General features: G+C 38.6%; 1 protein-coding gene across 1 annotated transcript in view; it reads right to left on the reverse strand.

The window, feature by feature from the left end:
* Positions 1 to 3,805: 3,805 nt before the first annotated feature.
* Positions 3,806 to 24,235, reverse strand: part of LOC117288504 (neuroendocrine convertase 2-like) — a 35,220-nt gene continuing 14,790 nt past the window's right edge. The window contains exons 2-11 of the mRNA XM_033769391.1: positions 22,583 to 22,687; positions 14,232 to 14,405; positions 12,593 to 12,701; positions 11,424 to 11,538; positions 10,203 to 10,291; positions 8,874 to 9,049; positions 7,653 to 7,868; positions 6,935 to 7,035; positions 5,772 to 5,999; positions 3,806 to 5,368 (exon numbers count right to left, since the gene is read on the reverse strand). Of these exons, the coding sequence (XP_033625282.1) occupies positions 4,540 to 5,368; positions 5,772 to 5,999; positions 6,935 to 7,035; positions 7,653 to 7,868; positions 8,874 to 9,049; positions 10,203 to 10,291; positions 11,424 to 11,538; positions 12,593 to 12,701; positions 14,232 to 14,405; positions 22,583 to 22,687 (2,142 nt within the window). The 3' untranslated portion in view covers positions 3,806 to 4,539. The remainder of the gene's footprint in view (positions 5,369 to 5,771; positions 6,000 to 6,934; positions 7,036 to 7,652; positions 7,869 to 8,873; positions 9,050 to 10,202; positions 10,292 to 11,423; positions 11,539 to 12,592; positions 12,702 to 14,231; positions 14,406 to 22,582; positions 22,688 to 24,235) is intronic.

Here is a 24,235-nt window from a genome sequence, read left to right on the forward strand (position 1 = left end):
CAAAACATAATTGGCGATGCATTCATGCTTTATATTCATGTTGTTATAAATGTAAAAGATCTTATAAATGTAAAAGATCTTGTAAACTAAATTCACATTCCAAAACTGCACCATTCCGTGTAAAACTAAATAACTGCATTCTGGTCGTTTATAAATCATTGTTTCAATTCAAAACCGAATGTACTTAAAAAGAAAACAACTTTGATATCTGGAGTGCTCAAAATATTAACCGTGGGGAAAAACCTGTTTATAAAAAGTCTTATGAGATTAAATAAATATAATGAAAAACTTAATACCATAAACATGATTGTAATCGCGTGTTTTATTCTTGATATTTTTTATATAGTCCGTGGATGGTTAGACTGTTTTCGTTTGCGGAAGTTTTGTGGGGGAAATATATTTGTGAAGGAGGGAAGGGGTGAGCTTTCCTTTCTCAAAATTTACAATTTGACTCCCAAAATGGCGGACAAGATAAGCGCGTGTAAGTGCGCTGCACTTTAAGGGTCTAAAAGGCAGTGGACACTATTGGTAATTACTCAAAATAATTATTAGCATAAAATCTTTCTTGGTAACGCGTAATGGGGAGCTGTTGATAGTATAAAACATTGTGAGAAACGGCTCCCTCTAAATAGTTTTCGAGAAAGAAGTAATTTTCCACGAATTTGACTTCGAGACCCCGGATTTAGAATTTGAGGTCTCGAATTCAAGCATATGAAAGCACACAACTCTGTTTGGCAGGAGTGTTTTTTCTTTCATTATTATCTCGCAACTCTGACGACCAATATTGAGCTAAATTTTCACAGGTTTGTTAATTTGTGCATTTGTTGAGATTGACCAATTGAGCAATTACCAATAGTGCTTTGTGTCTTTAATGAACGACGGCTTTGTTTTCCGAACCAAACAAGGGGTATATCCCAGTTCCCACCACCATCTACCACGCTGCAATACTAAGAAATAAATGATCACCAAATAAAAAAAGACACACACACCGAATTAAGTGCTTCAACTAATATATATTAATAGATCAATATAATTATCGAACATGATTTATCCACACAGCAATTATGATAGTGATTAATGCCTAATAAATCAAAATTAACCAGGGCCCAATTTCAAAGAGCAGAAAATATTGCTTAACATTGTTTCTGCTAAGCAAATTTAAATAAGCAGGATACAGCCACAGATTGTACATTGTGACATTGTCCCAGCAAGTGACCTTATTCTGGTTAGCGTGTCTTCTTACGCTTAGGTACTTTATGTGCTTGAATTAAACAGCTCTATTAAATTTGGTCCTGGAAGCCATGCACGTAAAACCCACACGACGCAAACTTAACTAAACCACGCAGCTTGATTATGTTAACGAAGAATGATCACACTGATTATAAAGTCTTGACATGTTTCAGAGGGAGATTTTCAGTAACTTAGTGTTGATATAATAATGTTGCAATCAGAACAAACCACAAGCTAATGATTAAACTCATTACCACTCTTAAGTTTCCTCGTCAAGAAATTTTAACAAAATGATGAGAGAGAAGTGCATCTCAGCATTGTTTTCCTTCTAAGAAAACACTTGTTATCAAGGAATGAAGGCTTACAATTATACTTTGACGAATTGACAACGAAAGTGATTAGAAATACTTGGTGAAATCTTTGTTTTGTTTTCACTAAACCGAACCGAGTTTAATATGCAAAGATATATGGCTGTCTGTTACGCTGTGTGGCATTGCGTTTGTCTTAAATTTACCAGTAATTAATTATTATTATATTAATATTATTTGCAAGTCTTCATATAATTAGTGTCTAATATAACTGATAATTTGTTAGTTAAAAATTCTCAATTATTACAAATTTCTGGAGCAAGCATCGATGTTAACACATTTAGTTTACCTTTCGTATAGCGTATTATAATACAGCATGCTTTGCTCCTAAATTTAATTTGTTGCCTTTTACAAATTTTACAACACCATTTAGATTTTAATATGACAGATTTACAATAATACTCTTTTAGAATAATATTTTATTTTATTTATAACATTTATAAACATATACAGCTATCACCAGACGCATTATGCTAATTTGTATTTTAGTTTAGCGGCACTTTTTTTTTTAATCTGGCAAGAATTCTATTTCAAAGAACAGGATAGTAAATGAAAGGAGGACCAAATTGAACGAACAACTCCATCTACAGGTCGCCCAATTGTAGGTATACATGTTGAAATAGACTGAACACTTGATTTTGTCACTTTTTTTAAAGGAGTGCCGCCCCTAGTCTATTACCTTACGGTATTATACAAGTTAGGTCATGCAAAAATATATATCAATTAAAAAGGGTCCAGTAATATTGATGTAATTCATTTGTTTGAATATTGCGCCCGTCTCGCGTTAATGAAACATTATTTGTTTACGCCGGGCTTGTAGTTTGTAGTTTTTCTTCACTGATAGTTCTAGCATCGATGAAATCCATGGTTCTAGTAAACGCCATTTGCAATAATTATATCAAATTAACTTAAGCTTTTCTACGCTAAAGACAAAGACGTGGCTTATCATTAAGTACATGCCGTACAGGATTTTAAGTTTCAAAGAGGAAGATAGTTGAACAAGAATATCAGCATTCGAAAAATGCTCTTGCGTTCAATGAGTTGATTTAATGCTGAAATCAAATGAACCGAATTTATGATGCGGGATTGTGAAATTATAATATTAACAACAATAAATCTCCTAGACTTTGTCTCCTGCTGCAATTGTATAACTTCTGTGTAGATTTCATTAAAAGATTTCAACAAAAAGCTCCCTTTGAAATACATCAGCACTTTGTTTTGTTAAATCTGTGACTTCCACATAAATTATAGTATGGTACCGGTATGGTTCCCTACCCCCTCGCTCTTGTGTTTGCGAGCTTTTCCCCTCAACCAGCAATGTGAAAATGTGCACATTTACTGTCAGATGAAATAAACATTCAAATTTACATCAATATGAAATTGGTCATGCTTACTTCATCCAAAACATCCTTAATAAAGAAATAAATATTAAGTTAATACTATTTGTTGTTATGTTTGGTTGTTTTAAAGAAAGCATAGCTATAACTTTTTTTATTAGTTACAAATATATCATTTCGTAGACATATTATATCCCATATTTAATTATATTTACAAGGAAGAGCGTCTTACACTTCGATTTCATATAGGACGATATGGGTTGGAATCAATCAAGGTGAAATGAATTGAGCAATATTGAATCTCCAATACGAAATACATATTACATACCTACAAAAAGCCCTGCTAAGAACAGCTGCATGGTGTTTCACAGCATCTCCATACCTATACGACAATGCCGCATTGTTGCATGTAAACTACACACCATCAGACAATAACCTTTCTCTATGATGATCAGATCTACTTCCATAAGCCATTTTGAGATATAGTGGACACATTTATACCATGACATTGGCGTTGGTACATTGTCCTTGTAGACCCAAACCAAACAGTGCACTGCTATAGTGTCCACCAAATCTAAAAAGGCCAACGATCAATTCCCTAGAGCTGCTTAGGCAGAGAGTTGTACTTAACACCTTTCTGCTAAGCAAAACAAAGCAGGATATCAGTCACAAACTATACATGTGGCATGGTACTTTGGCTGGTATAGCCGTAAACATTATTTTATCATGTTAAAGCTACTTTTTGTGCTTAAGCAGCTCTATGAATGTGGACACAGAGAGAAATCAGACACACTCCCACAACATACCGGCTATTGACACTCCCGCAATGATTTCCACAGCTGTCCCGGTAATACTCTGTGCGGTATTTTGTTGTTAAGATTTTTGTTGATATAGTAAAGTATGGGATTAATCCATCACAAAGTATTATAGTGGAAGTTTGAGGTGATCCATGTCGTTGATACTTGTCGTGTCGTGCTTTTATTCATTCACTGTGATAAAATGGAACACACTCTACCTCAGACTACTTTTACAGCCGTGGTTCATTAAGAGTGTCTTTGTTTATCAATACCTACTGTACGGAATCACCCAAGGGCCCCGGGCCACTAATCTAGGTTTCTATTTTATTAAAATACTTAAGTACTTATTCAACCACTCATGCATATCTAATTTCGATGGTTTAATTTACTGGTTAAATAAAAATACTGAACAAGTGAACAGGAAAATAAAAGAAAAAAAAGAAAAACAAAACTGTTAAAAAACGTTAGTCACCCTCCAAGCTGGTTAAAAACATAAAACCATATAATATGGAATGTCGTTTGGTGCAAAAGTTCACTTTGAATTTTAACTGCAATTTTTAGATGTAGGTGTTTGGTTTTTCCATTGGCTTTTGGCAACGATTGTAAAGGATGTTTATACTCTTTTAAAACAAATTGTTTTTTTCTCAACTATATAAATATTTAAAAAATATTATTATAGTTTATATTGTGGTCGAAATTTTTGTTGGACTTGCATGGACGAATTATTACTGAAAACAAAAATCAACTTTCATCTGTGGAACTTTTCTATAAACCCACTTCGAGCCAAACCAAGCATGGTTGACGCCCTTAATACGGGTACGATAGTTTTTGCCGCCCGTACTTCTCGTCAAATAACTCCTCTAATTTCTCCCAGACTTCAGGATCCTCCCAGGTATCTCTGCTGATGTCACTGCCGTATGGAACCTCGTTTTCCCCGTACCATGAAGTGGACTCATCGGCATCGCGGTAGTAGTACGAGTCGGGTATGCCCTCTTCCTCTTTGGGCAGTACATCTTCCGGTGAGAAGGGTGGGAGGTCACTATCCTTCTCGTCAATTGCTTGTCCCAGTTCCTCCTCTGTATCATCTTCAATGGCGCCCTCAAGGCTCTTGAGGAGTTCGACTTCCTTAGAGAGATCAATGGAGTCAGGCTTGCTGTTCTGGGCGTCCATCTTGGCGTGTTCCAACTCTTCCTGTTCCTGCACCTTGAATGCTTCTAGAACAGCCTGCTTGCAGCTTGACTTGGACTTGGCTTCCTCGATATACGTGGCTTCTTTGGTACCGTGGAGGACCAGAGTCCACTCGGTGAGCGTTGCGGTGTGTGGGCTACCGTCAGCCATGGCTACCTCCAGGACCCACTCTCCTCTTGGATCCTCACCCCATGTGTGAGACGTCATGAACGGCCAGCGCTGGAACCCATCGATGACGTCATTGTCCCCAGGTCTCTCGCTCAGGAGGATACTGCTGGTACCCATTGGGGAAGTCAGGTGGATGGTGACGTCACCTCGGCGTGTGCTGTTGATGGTGATGATGGCCTGGGTGTGTTCAATGTAGTTGACCATGTTGTCCTGGCCGTCGCAGGCGTCGGTATTGAGGCGGAGGACCAACTTCTCGCCAGACTGACCATCTGGAACTTGACTGTAAACGAAACATAAAGTAATATTATCCCAACAATTCCTCTGTTTCTGCTTACAAAGTCTAAGAATGTATTTAACAAAACTGAAAACGGAATAAGGAAGGCATACATCTAGGTACCCTATACATCTATTCTCGAGGGAAAACCGCAAATACCGGTGGTGTATGAGATTCTGTCCCCTTGATTTGAGAGTTTCTTTCCCAAAAACGACGAGCTGTGTACAAACTTCTTCTACTAGCGCCCTCTGTTGAACTGTCATCCTTCTCATTAGTTCCCATTATGCCCATTAATAACCACTAAGGGGGACAGAACCTCCGGGAAACAAATTTTCCTTAGGACACCGGTTTTCAAACATTAAAATACAATAAACTCCCTCCAAAGTGAAACCGCAATTCCCAAACTCACCTGACTCCCTTGTATGTAGCCCCAGAGCAGTGGAACCGTTCCGGAACAGTCTTCCATTTCTCAGCCAGCTCTACCATGGCACCAGCATCGAGGACTCCGAATCCAAAGAGGTGGTTGAACTCCAGACCGACCCCGTTGCACTGCCACTTGTAGTTGTCATCGTACAGCTGATTACGCTTGGAAGTCAATACGGTAAGGTGCTGAATATCTCGCCATGTCAAGGAAGGACTGAAAGAGGAAAATAATGAACATGGTAAATGGAAGCTCTTTCAAAACAACAACAAATCCTTTCTACAGGCCTAGACTACCTCTGCTCATTGCCATATCATTGCAGGCCTCTGATAATGGATGAAAGAACGTTTAACGTCTGGATCGAATCTCAATGGAGCTGAGAGTATCCACCCAAATCACGTATAAGATTCATTTTATTATGCGTGGTTTATTACTTGCTTACCCTATAAGAAACCCTAGTTTTTCGAGGCGGCTTCGAACTTGAGGCCTCGGTTTTGGAATTGTCTCATCGTCAGGTACAAGCCTATTATTATACTACTATAGCTACAATAACTTTACGGAGCAGAAACATGGACAATAACAAAACTGATAGAACATCAACTCTGCAAAGCACAAAGAGCAATGGAGAGGCAAATTAGAGACAGGATTACATGCACAGAAATACGAAACTGGACACACTGCCCGAACAAACAAAAAATGAGATATACAACAAGATATGGATTAGCAACCAAGAACAGGAAAAAGGAAAAGTGGTAGACAGAGAAGAAGATGAGAGATGACATCAGGGTATATTCAGGAACAACATGGACCAGAGCTGCAAGGAATACATATTCAAGGCATTTACACGAGGAGGACTATACATCAATACAATGGATGAGCACAGCCTAAATGATAATGATGATGATAATGCGGATACCACCAATGTCGCTACCGTCTGTGACGACACAAGTTCTAATTATTATCGATGTAACCCACCCAAGCTATAGTTCATTGAACCATCGAGTTTAGTTTCAAAAAGGAGAAGTCTACTCAGGAAAAGTAGACAAATTATAATATGCACATCTTCTTTGTGCTTCATGTGACGATATTGCGAGTGATGATGCGTGTGTATATTGAGACAGAGTCAGCGAACTGAATGATTATCTACTCACTTTGCTTCTAGGGCCAGTGCAAATACTCCAGCTGCCTCAGGCGCAGCTGCTGACGTACCGGAATGAGCTAGTGTACAATTTCCGTAAAGATCCGTAGTCGCCTGAACAAATCAAACAATAGAAGATTAAATGTCTTCACAAGTCTTGGAACAGAGTCCATCACCTCAGAACATATTATTTTGTTTGCTGTTTAATATTGAAGAAAACAGCTTGAATGTCGTTGTGGAAATTGACTTTCTTATTTCCTTGTCCACGATTGTCTACAACTAGCTCTGAAATCATCGCATCCATTTGGGACATTGAAAAAAACCTTGCCATTTGACAACTGTCAATGCTAATTTCAAAATACTAGTCACAAAGGATAAACTAATAGCAATGCCACAGTCTTCGAGATGGTCTATAGAGATTGCATTTCACCATTGCAGGGGCGGGCCCATGAACGTTTGCACGGGTGGGGTCTGGTGTATCGAATAATATCACTCTACATGATAGTGGGAAGGGCTCTTTTGTGTACGATATTTCTACACAACAGAGCGAGGAAGGCTCGTTTTTTACGAGTCTATTATGGGGAAACTCGAGACAGCGGAACTGTCTATGTTGTAGAAAATCCAGCAGGTAAAGTACCTTGCCAGGGCCACTCAAACTTTCAATTACGTTTCTCAAGATTGTTCTCTTCCGGAGATTAAACTTAATTGTTAGAACATGCTTAACAACTCACCACACCAGCTTCTGGATGCCTATTTCTCCCATTGCTGAACGTGGACGCCAGAGTAGATGAGCATGACTCGTCGTAGAGGGCAGTTCGGCCATCGTTGATGGCCGAGTTAATGGATACTGTCCACATGCTGGATGCGTAGCCGTCGCAGTTGCAGTCATCATTGGGTCCACCGTCTCCTGAGGCCCAGACGTAGATGCTTCCTTTACCAGCACGTCCCTTTAGAACAAAACAAAAGGGGGGTAAATAGTTTGTGACATTATGAAATAACGGTCATTCTGAATAAACTCGACTCTAGCTATAACAAAGGTTGATGAGACGGGCCAAATTCCCAAGCTGAAACAGGAATATTTGATTAAAAGATGACAACAAACTACAAGGAAATACAAAGCAGAATTGAGATTTGAAAATGAGTTTTCGGTGTTTAGAATCATTGTACATTTATATTCATCTTGCTGTAATGCCATGAGTAATGTACTTTAAAATGTGAGCTTTATAAATTTATACTATTATTAATATTATATTTTCACTTCAAAATGTACTCTTTATAATAAGAAGAACCCCTTTTAGCCGTGCTGTTTATAACAACGGTTGACTACACAATTTAAAATGGCGGTAGTATGCCACAGAGTCAAATAGATTTGTTCCATTAGCTCTTGGTGTCGGTATCTCGAGATTATTGTTTGGTTATCAACGCCATGGCCACTTTGGATAATAAATTGCTCTGTGATTTTTTCAAGCACTTTTGGGACGTTCCCCGTTAAATTATTAATCCAGCAAGACGCCGTTATTAGGCTTGTTGAGGTATAGTGGACACTAGGAGTGCACTGTTTGGTTTGGGTGTTTACAGACAAATTTACCCAAACCTTAGTGTTGTGTCCACCATATCTCAAAATGGCTTATACACGAAGGCTCCCGTTTGAAGGAAAGTACAGACACAAAAAAACATTAGTTCTCGGAGTGCATTGTACTGGAACAGTTTACAAAAATGAGTTCTCACGTTTTCTAAAAACTGATGAAACACTTGTCAAAGATTTCTCGTTAATGAAATTCGGAAAGACACATGTTTATATAATGACGACGTGTACTTAGTTTGTAAGAAGTCAGTGATATCTTTTGGCTAAGCATTAATTTTTATGCCACATTTTTAGGTCTCATTATTGTTTTGAAAACAAAACAACACCAAAACACAAGGAGTTAGCAAAACACTTCAAAACACCTTACCTTGTTAACCCCGTTGGCAATAGCTTCAAGGGTCAAGTCTCTAGGTCCATCCACGGTCTGACCGTTATCCTGAGGTCCCCAGCTTGCACTGTAGATGTCAATGAGCTGAGGTTTGTGACTCATTGAAGATGCCTCGATCAGATCAGTCATGAATGGCTGATCCAACATACGGATACCTGGTGGTTGATACATACACGTTATACACATTTCATGTAACCATATTAATGCAGATTTATGCACATGGTGTCACAGCACACCTCAGTGATTGATTGTACTCCCACCATCTTAAGTTTCAAATCCTACTTACTACACAGTTGTCTAAATGTTAATATTGACCTTTGACAAACAAAACTTTGATGAAAAGAGTATCCCAATTGCAAGTTTAAGACTCTTGAAATATACATGTAATAATTATAATTGATTTCAAGTATGAGATCGCGATGTTTTTTTGTCTGCATCCAGCCATGCACGCAAAACGCTCTTTGCCCTCTGGCTCATTTTTAGCAAAACTTGCAGTGGCCATCAAGCAGACAGATTTGGAATCAAGTTTTTTGTGGAAGCAGCGAAAGTCTCTCCAAATGGTTTGATGAACAAAGAGGAGGACCATAATGTTCCGAGTGGCTACAGATTCTATCAGTCACACCCATTGAACCTTCAATGACCCCCTGCATTGACCTACTCTTTGGTATTAAATCAGCCATGTAACCAGCTTACACATAACGTAGCGGACGATAATTATGCAGATTAATTGGTCTTTTTTTGTTGTCAAAGCAAGAAAAGGCGCCAAGAATGTGCCTTTTGGTTTCTTTCTAGATTGTATAATACCATGCCCGATAAGGGACAAAGGGTACCCCCATGTTTCCATACATTAACACACTATATTTTCCTCTCGTACATAAAATCCTCTAGAGAATTCCTGAGATTCCAAGCACACAATGAAGACATAATAGGGACCGGGGTACAGCATGCCCCAAATTGAGTACCAAATAATTATATTTACACTCTGTGAATAGTTTACAGCAAATGAACAGATCTCTCCATTGTGGCCCATAAGCCATTTTGAGGTATGATGGACACAATACTATGACACTATTTCGTTTGGGTCAATTTGTCTGTAGACACCCAAACCAAACAGCGGTACTCCTATAGTGTCAACCATACCTCAAAAAGGCTACGGAGACTTGACCCGGAACCTTCAATAAGTGACTTTTTGATATGGTGGACCCAATACTATGACACTATTTGTTTTGGGTCAATTTGTCTGTATAGACCCACACTAAACAGTGCACTCATTATAGTGTCCACTATATTTCATGCTTGAATATTTACCTGCGATTTTAGAGTTGTAAGCGATCCCGACGCCGCAGATTCCGTTGTCGGCCACAGCGGACACCTCCCCGGCACACCTCGTCCCGTGACTGAAAACCAATCAATCATTAGTGTTACTTTCATACTGTATTATTCCCTGATGCCCAACATTTTCAGAAGCAAGAAAGTTGGAAAGCACTAACGGTGATGAGAAAAGGTAAGCAACTAGTTTTAACTTGGCCCCTAACATTAAAATTACTTTTTTAGTTTTAGATGTGGGAGGAAAACCCCCGAGAATTCTTCCATGGAAAACCCACGCAGTCAACTAGGGACTGAAAACCCAATCCACATAGTGCACCCGGTAGGGTTCGAACCGGGGTCCCAGAGGTGGAAGGCAAGGAAAGATAACACTATGCAAACCCAACCATCAAAGTAGGGACTGAAAACCCAATCCACATAGTGCCCCAGTGGGATTCGAACCGGGGTCCCAGAGGTGGAAGGCAAGGAAAGATAACACTATGCAAACCCAACCATCAAAGTAGGGACTGAAAACCCAATCCACATAGTGCCCCGGTGGGATTCGAACCGGGGTCCCAGAGGTGGAAGGCAAGGAAAGATAACACTATGCAAACCCAACCATCAAAGTAGGGACTGAAAACCCAATCCACATAGTGCCCCGGTGGGATTCGAACCTCGGTCCAGAGGTGGAAGGCAAGGAAAGATAACACTATGCAAACCCAACCATCAAAGTAGGGACTGAAAACCCAATCCACATAGTGCCCCGGTGGGATTCGAACCGGGGTCCCAGAGGTGGAAGGCAAGGAAAGATAACACTATGCAAACCCAACCATCAAAGTAGGGACTGAAAACCCAATCCACATAGTGCACCCGGTAGGGTTCGAACCGGGGTCCCAGAGGTGGAAGGCAAGGAAAGATAACACTATGCAAACCCAACCATCAAAGTAGGGACTGAAAACCCAATCCACATAGTGCACCCGGTAGGGTTCGAACCGGGGTCCCAGAGGTGGAAGGCGTGGCAAGACTCCCTACGGAGTCCCGTAATGCCAGCACAAGATTTAATCTCATCAAGTCAACTTTGCGTTATCTCTCGATGACCCTTAGATCCATGTTAACTTTCCCTGCAGTACAGCAATCTTCTTTTATTTCCTATACACACATCCTTTCTACCAATTCGTGGCTGGATTGGCAATTCAATCAAATTCTGTATTTCCTCGAGTTTACCTGTTGAACCAGTCATCGGTGTATCTTGGATACGGGAATGCATCGTTGCTGCTGAAGTCAAAGCTTGCTTCAAGGTTAAAGTTGGGAGCAAGATCGTCGTGCATGTAATCGATTCCTACGGACAAACACAAGCACTTGTAACAAATTGTAATTTAAAGTGTGTTATAGAACTCTTTAATGACGTCACGGTTTGTATCACCGCATTGCTTAAGTTTTTGTAACCGGGTTCTGATATCCGACTCTTGAGCAGAGACCATAGACCTCGTCCCAAATTCATAAAGCCTGTAAGCACAAAAATTTGCTAAGCACGAAATTTCCTCCTTAATAAAAACAGGATTTCCAACCAAATTTTCACGTGATTTTGTTGCCAGTAACAAGCAATATGCAACAAATTAAAATTAAGTTGTTAATCTTGTTTTTTATCTAGGAAAAAATGTCATGCTAAGCAAATTTGTGTGCTTACAGGCTTTATGAAATTAGGCCCTGTTGATCGCCAATACTCGGGCGCGCGCGTTAGGCGTGGAATTTGGTGCATGCTGGGATAACTAGGGATCAAATTTGATCACAGAATGTACCTCATTTTTAGTTGGCGCTTGCGCAATGGGTATTGGCGAAAAGGTCTATAGAGCTATAGAATAATTTGAGACATAATACACCATGATCAGGCTGCCACCATCTTTGACACACGACATGTTCCTTATATCACAATGAATTTTAATATTCATTGTGCAAAAAAAAAAACAGACTTAAGTTCTTTTTGCAGCCTCGGTTTGTTTATACGAAATTTAATGGGAAAAAATCAAGATGGCCGTACAAATGTATAGCTTCTCAAACTGTGACATCATCAGTCTGAGATGTATTCCGTAATGTGGAAAATTTAAGTATTTTTTTCTATTATAAAAAAAACCTTGTTCATTAGGCATAATATTGTTTTCATTTGTGTTCGTTTGTTGTGACATTCTCTCTTTCTAGTTTGCAAAAATGTAATGTATCGACTTTGTTTGATTGTCACATATTACTTTTGGCAAAGAAACTGCAAAATGGAAACGGCTTTTTATCACGCTTCAATCAAGGCCTATAAGCACGGATAATGTAAGGATGTGCTCCGGTCGAAAACAGCCACTGCTCCTCGTGACGTCATTGGCGGGATCATACACCAGAGTACTCACCATCATCCATTATTGCGATCGTCACACCTTTTCCTGTGTAGCCTTTTTTCCAGGCGGCTTCTACGTTCAGGTCGAGACCCTTCTTTCCATTGGCTTGTCCGGTGTTTTTCTGTGTGAGAGTAAAAAATGGGTTAATTGAAGATTCGATGTTTGCATGATATCAGTTGTGACTTGGTGGCTGACAAGCAGTTCGCATGTAACTGAAATATTGATTTGATTTGAAATTTTGATTTCGAACATGTCGTCCATGATGTCTTGTTTGTCCTCGTTCTTTTACTCTCGTCTTTCATGTTTTTTTTCTGAAAGCACATGAACATTTTTGATAATTGTCAAAATAGTCTTATCATCAATTTGTGTGACACAGTAAAATAAACCTGAAAACCTGACAATTGGTCATCAGATTCACGAGTGAGTAACATGTGGGGAAAACCCTTTAAAGTATTGCACTGTTTTTTAAACGTGTCGTTTTGGAAAACTAACTTTCATTTCTTAAAAACTACAGCACGGTTCAATATTTTAGGAGAAGTTTTCCCACCATGGCCAACTTTATGTCATATGTGTATATCTGTAACATTGATATTTTTTATCTAGCCAATATTTATATGCACACCCTTTAACCACGTCTCTAGTTAAGTTTATTATGAATAATTCTTTATTTAAATGTCATCTTTGTATTCAATACAAATAGTAATAATAAATATCATCCATTCATAATCCCAGTCACCCGTAAACGTCTTCGAACTAGAAGCTTGAATTTCACGTTTGGTTAGTTCCATATTGCTTGAAATCTGTATCTATTTAGGTTGGAACTACACGTTTACTTATATATTTTATGTTTTGTTGAAATGGAGTTGGTAATAAAAGTTGTGTTTAAATTATTACAGTTTTTTTTAGCAATTTCAGCAAAATCAGCAAGTTTCAACAACACGCATTCATATGCACGCATTTTCCCACAATTCACTCAAATAAGGAATTCTTGTAGCTATTGTTGCATTCAATTTAATTTTGGTGCACACGCGATCTCAATTTTCTCATTAAAGATTTGTTTCGGTCATTCTATTCCACATTGTCATTCGAGACCATTATTAAGTTGGATTTCTACAACATATTTTACACAAAATTGAATGGTTGACCAGCTCTTGCTGATGGCTTTCACGAAGTTGACTGAACCCTTGCGGCCAAATGAAACAGAGCAATTTTATTTGACCAGTGAATGCTAAACTTGTGAAACTGCACTTCTCCTTTTTACTGTTAATGTTAATTCAATGTAGCCTTCATGTCAAACCAAATTGAATGAGCCTGGTTTGTCGTTGAAATTTGGCGGGAAACCTATAGAACAGTAAAAGGGCTTAACGAAGAGCACGATAGCTTTAATGTTGTCACAACATGAAACAGAGAGAGAGAGAGAAATGACTTTCAAATGCTTCGACTAGTTTTTCTTTTTTTCCCTAGAACTCTTCTATCATTCATAACTGATGATTGAAACTGAGTTGAAGCTTAAAACCCATCAGATAATTGAACCTCCGTATGAAGACGACACTCGAACAATGACGACATGATGACGTTACCAGGTGTCGAACTGTGTCGAAATGTTTAATGTGATCATACAACAAAAATATTTCTTAAATTTGAGACTCACCAGAAACCATTGTTTTGGTATAAGCGGATCGTTGAACTCGGTCCATTTTGCTTCTTCATTTGTCGTAGCTTCCTCCTCAGGGACTTCTCGCTTCTGTCTTTTGAAGATCTCGCTGAGATCCTTAAATCCTCGTTTATCTCTCTTGAATCCTTTCTGTTGTACTACCCGTTTAACCTACAAACAACAACAACAACAACAATAACAAAATGGTTATATTCCTAGTGAGGTTCCTTTGAGCCCTTATTGTTTTGGAATAAATCAATCGATATTATATTACAACTTGACCTTCCTGAGGCACCGTATTTCAAAATACATCGTATGCCTTTTGAGGTAAAGCCCCCTTTTCCCCCTAAGAACTGCGAACGTCAGAACAAGATAACATGCGTTATCAATAATTATTCTTACATCTAGATTAAATTCAATTCAATTTATATTTATTTCCATACTGTCAAAACTGAACACATTATTACAGAATGCATATAATGTAATAACGGACAGAAAAGTGAAAGATTCGTTCAGTTTCCCTGAGATTATTATGCAAGATTACAAAATACTGTCAACAAATCTTAATTTTGTCAATTAACGAGGTGTGTTTTTTACTAGTCTTCACATCACAGTCATGACCGTATAATTTATTTCTCCAAACACTCTCCATCATGCCTTCTCCTTATGTTGTCAAGTGAAATAATAAGAATCATCAATCTAATTCAACTAATTCATGACATTGCCGCCACCCCACATAAAACTAAATCCAATCCCAAGCTATTTCTTTATCCGATTAGCAAATAATCTGTCATTCCCCAGTGTCAGCCACTACTGCATGGACAAGCTTTATATCCCCCACCACGCTTCTTCTATAGTTTTGATGGGAATTTATTAGAGCATTACACATCAGTGCACGAAACAGTCCCGCTTGTCTCTGTAGATGCAGTGTTAGTCCCCGGCATTACAGTTTTTATTCGCAGTCTCTTTCCGTGGAGTGCATACCAATTTATACTATCTTCCCTTAACCGAGGTTTTATTTCCTAGCTCGATGTCGTAATGCATGCAGGATTAATCGTCCTCAAGAGACGAAAGGTGCATAGTTAATTTCCAGTCGACGTAGCAAAGACTACACAGAGAGAGAAATCGACGGCAGTTCAAATGTAAATTTCAGTTCGTCAAATATTGTTGGATTGGCTCTCTAGTGGTTGGAGAGTTTTATTGACGTGCGAATTTACGTTAATTATTAAACCCGTAACTCAGCTTTGGAACAAACAGCGCCTATGTACACTTCGGTATCAAACTTAATGTGGAGGCAATGAGCAGAACATTGATTATAATAGATCGTATTAATGTTCCTCGTATAAAATAACAATAATGAAAGCTAATAATCATTTTGCAAATAGGAACCAGACTATTTTTGTTCTTCCAGCCTCGGTTTGGTAACATTAATATCAATGGGAGAAATTCAAGATGGCTGCACCATGATAAAGGTCTATAACCATTATATGATATTCTTTGGCTGAGGTTCTTCATCGTACTCAATTTCTAAGAGCTGAATCTTCGAGTGTGAGTTCGAGTCCCGGTCATGTCACTTGATTATAATTGTTTATCTAATTCAAGTGTATTTCAATGGGAGACTGAAAGGGCTGAAAGAGTAGAGTGTGGCATGAACCCCCTTAAGGCTAATTTTAAGCAACTTGGGGGTGTATGCCCCCCGTCGGGTTGAAAAGGTTAGAGAAAAAGTATGCCAGATGATAATGTTGAAATAGAGTTAGCTCTTCAAACATCTTACCAACCGAAAAACAGTTCATGTCCTGGCGTTTTGACCCTGAGGTTTTGGTAATAATGTTTTCAAGCATCTTGTTCTATGAGCACTAAATATAGATTTGTACTTGTTATATTGTTGTTTTATGCAAAGTAAAAGTATCATTATCAGTGACGTCACGACAGACCAGTATTTAGAAATAATATGCACCTTCAGAAGTGCATTATATACAGACAACGAACGGGTCTGGTATGAATGTTTTTTTTTGTAAACACGTAATAGTCTTACGCGTTTTTCAAAAAACACCAGGCACATTTCCAACTACGTCCTGTAAACAAATGGAATAAATTTGTGTCAAAAAAACACATATTGATTCAACTTGTGCTATCGCCTATCGCAGTATGTAACACGCAAGTGTTAGCGAAAAGGTCGATATTTTCTGCGATCTCGACACAACAAATAGTCCACCTGTAAACACCCATTATTAGAAACAAAACAGTTCGTTGATGACCAACATGAGCCCACGGACTCAGTTTTATCAAGCAAGATTCATCATGAGTTATCACGGCCATCCACCACAGTGATTTATAGTGACATCACACTTTGCTTTTGCGTTAAAGATTGATACACCTCACAAGATTGATCTTAGCTCTTAGTGAAATCGACCCCAGTGCCCCCGCAAAAACAGAGCAATTAATTTGCAATTTATCAAAGTTCAGACACAAACATAGTATACTGGATGCTATATCAGTGCATTGACGCAGACTATAACCAGCATATACCGAGATATTTCTTTTCTCGAGGCAAATGGACAAACGAAATGCATTGGATATTTTATTTTACTTAATATAAAACTCATGAAAAGGTCCTTTTAATTTGTCAAAATAATTAAAAAATACACAAGATGTTGACCACCCCAATACAGTGCAAATTAAACAAACACATTCTAAACTTGAAGACTCAGCAGACACCAACCTTATCCCCGTGACACGCCCTTGCCTTTTATTTGGCCAAACAGACCGTGACCACATTGGAAACGACGCGCGAAGCGTCCAGTGCATCCTATACATATTCATATAGGACCCCTGTATTATATTTTGGACCGTCGTGGCAGTATTCACAGTAAAACAGGGGACACAAACATAGCTGTTGCAAACTTCTTTACCAACCGAAAGTTTGGTATACGTTTCGACCATCGAGTCTTTCTCGAAGGCTCCATGACAATACGACAAACATGACACATGTTCCACCAATCAAATGCGTTAGACCATCCTATGCGTTATACAAAACCAAAATATGTCCAAGCTTGTACAAACCACACCTGAGTCAATAATGTACGGAAATATCGATGCAAGCAATATCGGCTGAAAGCGACTAAGAATATCACACATTATGAATTTATTCCGGGTGTTTTTTGTGTGTGGAAACGGACCACAATTTCAATGTCCACTATTAGAGCTGTCACTTGAATGAAATTGACGAGCGATTGATCTGTATTAAAGGCGTCCTCGTAAAATCCAATTAAATCGTGGGCGCTGAGAGCCGTAAATAGTTTGGTGTCATTGTTTTATTGGCGCGTACAAAAATCCATACCGCCTTTGATTCCGTTTTAGGTATATTTACTTCGAATGTACGTTGACGTCATTTTGTGTAATCATATCCGGTATAGGATGCCATACAATAATGGCAACCTCGAGCCAACATAATGACCGGCCATGATGTACAGTCATCCGATACGCGGGGGTCGTGTGGGATGGAGGTTCAGGGGGAGGCAACGCGTTGTTTGCCTCCGTTGAACGTTTGCTCTTGCCTACACCAACGTCATAGGGCATGCACCATATGCCGCGGATTCCTAGTCATACCAGTTGACTTAATGAACTTGCAGACCCACCGTACTGTAAACCCAATCGATTTTCAAGATTCATAATAAGTAATTTGGGTACAAGAGACGGTGTCTTATTTATACACGCTCTATGGATGCATGTTTGACACCCAATGGCACTTTGGACAGTCTGTCTATTTATGCACATTGTCGTGTTTATTAATAATTGACGTATAAACATGAATAGAGACTGGCAGTCTAAGTCGTGTTAGAAAAAAAATGGATTCTATAGGATACTGCGAGGAGAATAAGAAATGAATATTTAGGCTTGATATACAGTTTTAAATGCGAGAGAAAACCTTAAAGGTAAGGTCATACCTCACTTATGACCCCCAATTTTTCTATTTAATTTAAAACCAAAAGCTTATACAGATGGAAGTAAGCACCCGGCGATATGTTTTCGTTCGAAGTGCCCCCAGAATTTGAAAGCAATAAAAGTATGTCAAGAAATCAAAATCGCCAAACTCCCATCAAGGCAAGTTTGGGTTTTAGAGATTCATGGAGTCCGTTTGTGATGTCACTGTCACAATTTTTTATTGGAAAAAATACCATATTTCAAATTGGGAACACTGGATCGAGGGACGTGGGTCACGGACATGATGTCCGCGCCCCCTTTAGATTGCTGTGTATGATTTCATATGCCTACATTGCCTCATGCAGAAGGTGGGCAAGCATAACGGACGCTGTTGTTAATTTTTACATAATAATTCATATATAGACACTGCGGAAGACGGGGCTTATCAACGGCAGCCATTTCGTGCATAAATGCATACAATATTTCTTGAAGAGGTTCAACGGTGTCGGATGATAAAAACATTTTTATGACTGATGATGATGAAATGTTGCACTTTGAGCAGACCCAAAGGCTATGATGAAGAAAAAACTCGGGAAAATCCCTCCATAATGACACGACTTCGGTGTTATGTTACGAAAAGTACTTCGACCAAGCACTAATATATCTTGTTACAATGACACGATGTCTATAAAAACATAAATGTTTTGGCATAGATTGTTTTTTGTCAATGTCATGCTTATTCATGAGCAAAATGATAAAGAAAGACATAACAGATTTGGGGAAAATACTCATTATGGTTTTACCAAACTACACCGATGTGTTAGATAATAATATAAATCATAATGTGAACATAAAGCTAAAAACAGTGACTACTTGCGGTGGGTAAAAATAGGGCACAGTATTTTTACAAGAACAAATTAATTGAGTCCATCCACGACAGCATGTACTAACCGCATCTCTGGCCGCAGTATTCGCGAACGGACACCAACCATAAGATCTCAGACACGATTCGCTCATGAAATAGTTTATCAGATTCAAACATTTTGGGGTGATTTTTTTTAATCAAAACCTTCGACAGGGATCCTTTCTTAAAATACTTTATACTATTTAGTGTTCACAGCTGCTGTGCTGGTAACCAAGTAAATTTATGGTGATAGATTTGTGGATTATGTCACAATCTGTGACGCTTAGACCTTTATTGTATTCCATGTTGCTCGCAGAAACCCTGCTGCACGGTATCGGTGTTTGGTTAATACACCGTTATGTAGCAGCATAATGCAGAAGATCAATCTTAATCGGGCATGCGATCTAATACAATCAAGTGACATGGCTGAAGTGTACAGCTGGCAAACAGAACTGAGCAAAAAGTACACAACACCGTGGATCATATTATATTGCGGCTGTGGCTTGAGCTGCCGTATAGGATACTGGCCGTCCTAAGTGGCGGCTACGGCTATACGGCTGCTAAGGAGAGTACGTAAAACAGATTGTAAATGTAAGGTAATGGCATTTTCAGAATACATCAAATAGATCGTGATGTCCTGCTCTTCTTCAAGCCGTACCTGTAGCCGTATCCGTTTGGCATTACATGATAGTCAGAGCTACTAAATCCAGCAGGAGAGAAAGCCATGCTAGAGAGGACGTGGCCGGATGCAACGTGCTTCCCGCCATTCCAATCTAAAATTCAAGCACGATGTTTGACACGTGCGTCGTGTTGGTCGTGAATTGACAACACGCCATGCATAATATCAATATATTTGTTTCTGTTTGTAATTGTTTTTTCTTTGAAAACCATTATGGAAGAAAAGCTATAGTAGCTAATTGTGTGTTTTTATAATCACTGTAAAAAGTATCCGTGAAATTTACGGCACTTTCCCTGGCACCCTAGCTGGCACTTTACCTGGCACCCTAGCTGCCAGGTAAAGTGCCGTAAATTTTACAGTGGAAGTTTTGTCAATTATGCCTTAAAGGGGTAGTTTGCAAACTTTCTACCGTCAACCCACGGTAAGGTGCCGTAAGTTTCACCGTTTTGTTTTGTTTTTTAGTGTAGGCAAGCCTACAAGGGGTAGGCTTATAGCTGTTCTATTATTTTATTGAATTATTGTTTAAAAAAGGGACAATATACTTTACTCCATTCCATTTACTCCAACTCATTGTAACCAAACTTAGGCTGGACTAAATAATAGTCTGTGTTGGGAGACAGGGTACATGACCAAGATGGTGACTATGATTGGTGACAGCGTGACAAAGCTTATTGTTTTATAGTAGCAACTTATACTCATTAACCAAGTCAAAAAAAGATCATTCTAAGCCATCGGACCGGCACTGATTGTTCTCAACGCTGAAGGGAGAAAAACACATGATTTATCCGGAAGTGATATGCCGCCACTGTCGTAGTGCTTTACAATTGGGAATTTTGTTTCATCTCAATCGATTCAGATAAAAGGGAATCCTTACAAAACAAAAGCAGGACAACTTTTTAAGGATGGCAGTTCTTTCCTACAAAAAAAAATGTGCGCACGACAACTGATCTCCCCTAAATTGCACCATGGTCCAACCGCTGGGGACCGGTCGGGCCAGCAGAGCGAGAGTCTAATCTAATATTGAACCGACGCTACGAATGTTTCGCCCGGTTGCTAGTTCCACTGAACATGGCACAAATCGAATTATACACGACTGCAGGAGAGTTCTTGTCTCGAATTGCACGAAGATGACTTCTTTCGAAAAGTTGACAAAAAAAAAGAGACTGATTACTTGACGATGAAGGTTATTTGGTCTAGTAATTATCACTGCCTTGACGGCTAGGTACCAGACGATAATTATAATAATTGTTGTGCGATGCAGTTCTGGAGCAGGGTATACGATTTATTATGGCATGATCAATATGTGAAATTGTATTAGCTGTCCCCAACTCGAACTAATAAACAACTTGAAGGACAACAACACTAAACTCATGTATTGCATAATAACATTTAAGAAGGAAGTATTTATCAAACGGCAAGAGCAGGACAGGGCGGTCTTAGGATTACAAGAGCAGCTTAGGATTACAAGAGCAGCATGGCGGTCTCAGGCGGTACGCGTGTCATTATTTCCGTGAGCCAGATTGGTTGAAGTCAACTACTTTTTGTGTCAAAGTCAGTCAGGTTTCATGGGGCTTACCACACCTCTCCCTGTCACCTCTAACCCCCATCCCCAAACAAAAGCCACCAACAAACAAACACAACAAAAACACCCCAATTTACTTTTTAAAACTCACTTTACTGATCCTCACGACGTTTATTCCTTAGATCGTTGTATTACACCAAAAATGTTAAGGGCAAAAATATAAAAATTGCAGCCAATTTGAAGTCCAAGATTGTTGCCAAATTACGCAATCACTAATGTTTACCAATGGAATAATGCCAAGTAGGGCATAAGCTACAAAACTACCAAAAATTCCATCCGTAGCACACAAAACAGAGAAAAGTAAATATGATTACACTTGTTTCAATCCCACAGATGAACACATTGTTTAGTTCCATGGTTCATTGACAATGTGACCCAGTCACCTCTTAACATTTCACCACACAAAAAGCTGAATTGCTGATAACAAAGTACATTTTTAATATCAATAACCCACCTTTTCATTCATTGCATTATTTATCCGTATTTTTGAACTATGACCTTTATGTGTTGTCAGTAAACTTACTCACACCTAATTCTTGTTTTTGGACAAAACAGAGTTTTGGATGTACATGTACTGCAGGCTTGAATCAAGCCGATTGGAAAATCAGAAACCATTTTTCTGAATGATCATCATTGACAACGAGAGTGTAGTACCTCAGGTAAGATCAACATATAAGAAGATTGTTATCCACGTCTTCTTTCCAACCAGAACGTAGCGGTAAATTGTCAAGAATTCTCCTGAGACGGTGTATTTTGACAAAAATCCCTTCAGCTTAAAATGCACACAGTAGCCTACACGCCAACACAGTGGCACAAAACATCACATTTGATCTTTGTTCTGAATAATATATCTTTAGAAATAGATGTCTATAGGAAATCCGAATTAAGAATTCATGTAAAAATGTGTAGGTTAGAGATATGAACTCTTTGCAGGGTACAAAAGGAACAAATTACACTATAAAACAATATTCGATCTATCTCAATGGAACAGCAGTAGCAGCAGTGCCGTGTTTTACGTTTGATAATGGTGTATTTTTTTCGTAAAACGCTGACCGTAAATTGCATGGTATGATTGTTTTTGTTGGCTACCCCATGCTGCAAGGTAAAGTGCTGGAATTTTGTTTTTATACAATGTGGCTCGGGTATTGTTTAACCTTTTAGCTCTTAAAGTAGCAAATCGATAGGTATGAAAGCCGCAGTCGTATCCGTAGCCACATGACAATGATTCATGCACATTAAAAGAAAGGGCTTTTGCTTACCATAGGCTCGGCTTCAAGCGTGTCCAGATGTTCAGTGCTGCGGCGTCGTCGGTGTGATGGACTGCGCTTGTGTACTAAATGGTGAAGATTGTCGTTGCCAAGTACCTACAATGTCACATCAGAAAAGAGAAAGAGAAAAATTAAACTCATCAATAATGCATTAATAATGCAAATGAGAGAGATGAGGAAAATTAATTGATGCAGTGCTTCGAATGTAGTTTGAAGTCGAGCCTATCAAACATTCCGATTTCAGGTCGTTTTGGGAAGTGTTGATGGATGTGATATTAATACATGAACATTGGTAAAATCTAATGAGTAAAGTTGTTTTAATCCACAACAAAAATTACGATCATGGCTAAAAATGTAATAAATATTTTAGCTTATTACCTACATTTATAAAAAAAAAAACGCATATAATAATTTAATATTGTCCTTCTTGCTTTGAAACGATATAGAATAGTTCAATGAGCATAAAAGATGGCGTCGATATTATATCTCTAACAAAATATCTGTGGAGCAAAAAGTTTACTGGCTCTCATAGTCGCCCACTACCCCAGGCCTTAAAGAAAATGTCAAACACAAAAAGGTAGTGATCTCTTCTGAAAAGCAAACATGTTTATATTAATATGATTCCTGAAGTTGTTCTTTTTACTTAAGTCCATCAAAAACTAAATCCTCGTGTTCTGATTTCGACGATTTGAATGTCACTTTAAATCAATGGAAAAACGTCTCAAGTATGTCTTGAAACATGCTTCTCAAAATATAGAGAGAGGCAAAATGGGAGTTCCTTAAGTGAGCAAGCATGCAGCTGCTACCCAGGAGAAATTCGTCTTCTGAGAATACAGTACATGCGTTTTTTCTTTATGTCAATATTGATTTTGGGGGTTCGTTTTACTTTTTTTATAAAAAAATTCAATAATTTTCCGCCTTTTATAGATATTCCTCCCCATTTCTCCTCTGTTCCGCTTTAAATGGATATGTTTTTAGTGCTTCTTTATGCCTCTGGGAAATGTCTGGTTTGGATCGAAAGCTAGGGCTACGCTATATATACATAAGTCAGGACATCTCCCTGCTGGTTTTATATAGTCATACAGTCATATTATTATGTCTCTCTTTTGGCATATTTTTTATTTTGTTAGTGTATGAAATAATCTGAACTCCATAGTATAAAGACACAGTCACGAGGAGTGAATTGATCTGAGAACATCATCATGTCAGTAAAATTGTATTTTTGCGATGGCAAAACAGAGACAACACCATGGCCACTTGCATTTATACACAATCACCCACACACGCACAATTCTGATAACAATGCTACAATTAATTTTCATCCTCAGTTACCATGACAACATGAATCGTTGACGTAAGCAAGCAAAGCCGTGTTGATGTTGACTGCCGGCAACCGGCATTAACAACACAAAGGAAATCATCTTAACATGAGCGAATATACAATGGTCATTACATTTCATAATCTGATATCAAATTTGGTGGTCATACAAATTGTGGGGTTTTTTTCGAAATCGAAGGATGATACTTGGTGTAACATACATCTAACCGTAGGCCTAAAGTTATACCATATTATTGCAATAATTTAATATAATATTAATTGTTTTTCAATTAATACAAAATGTATTTGGTAAATGAGTATTGGTC

This window comes from Asterias rubens, chromosome 1, assembly GCF_902459465.1.
Source record: "Asterias rubens chromosome 1, eAstRub1.3, whole genome shotgun sequence".
Lineage (NCBI taxonomy): Eukaryota > Metazoa > Echinodermata > Asteroidea > Forcipulatida > Asteriidae > Asterias > Asterias rubens.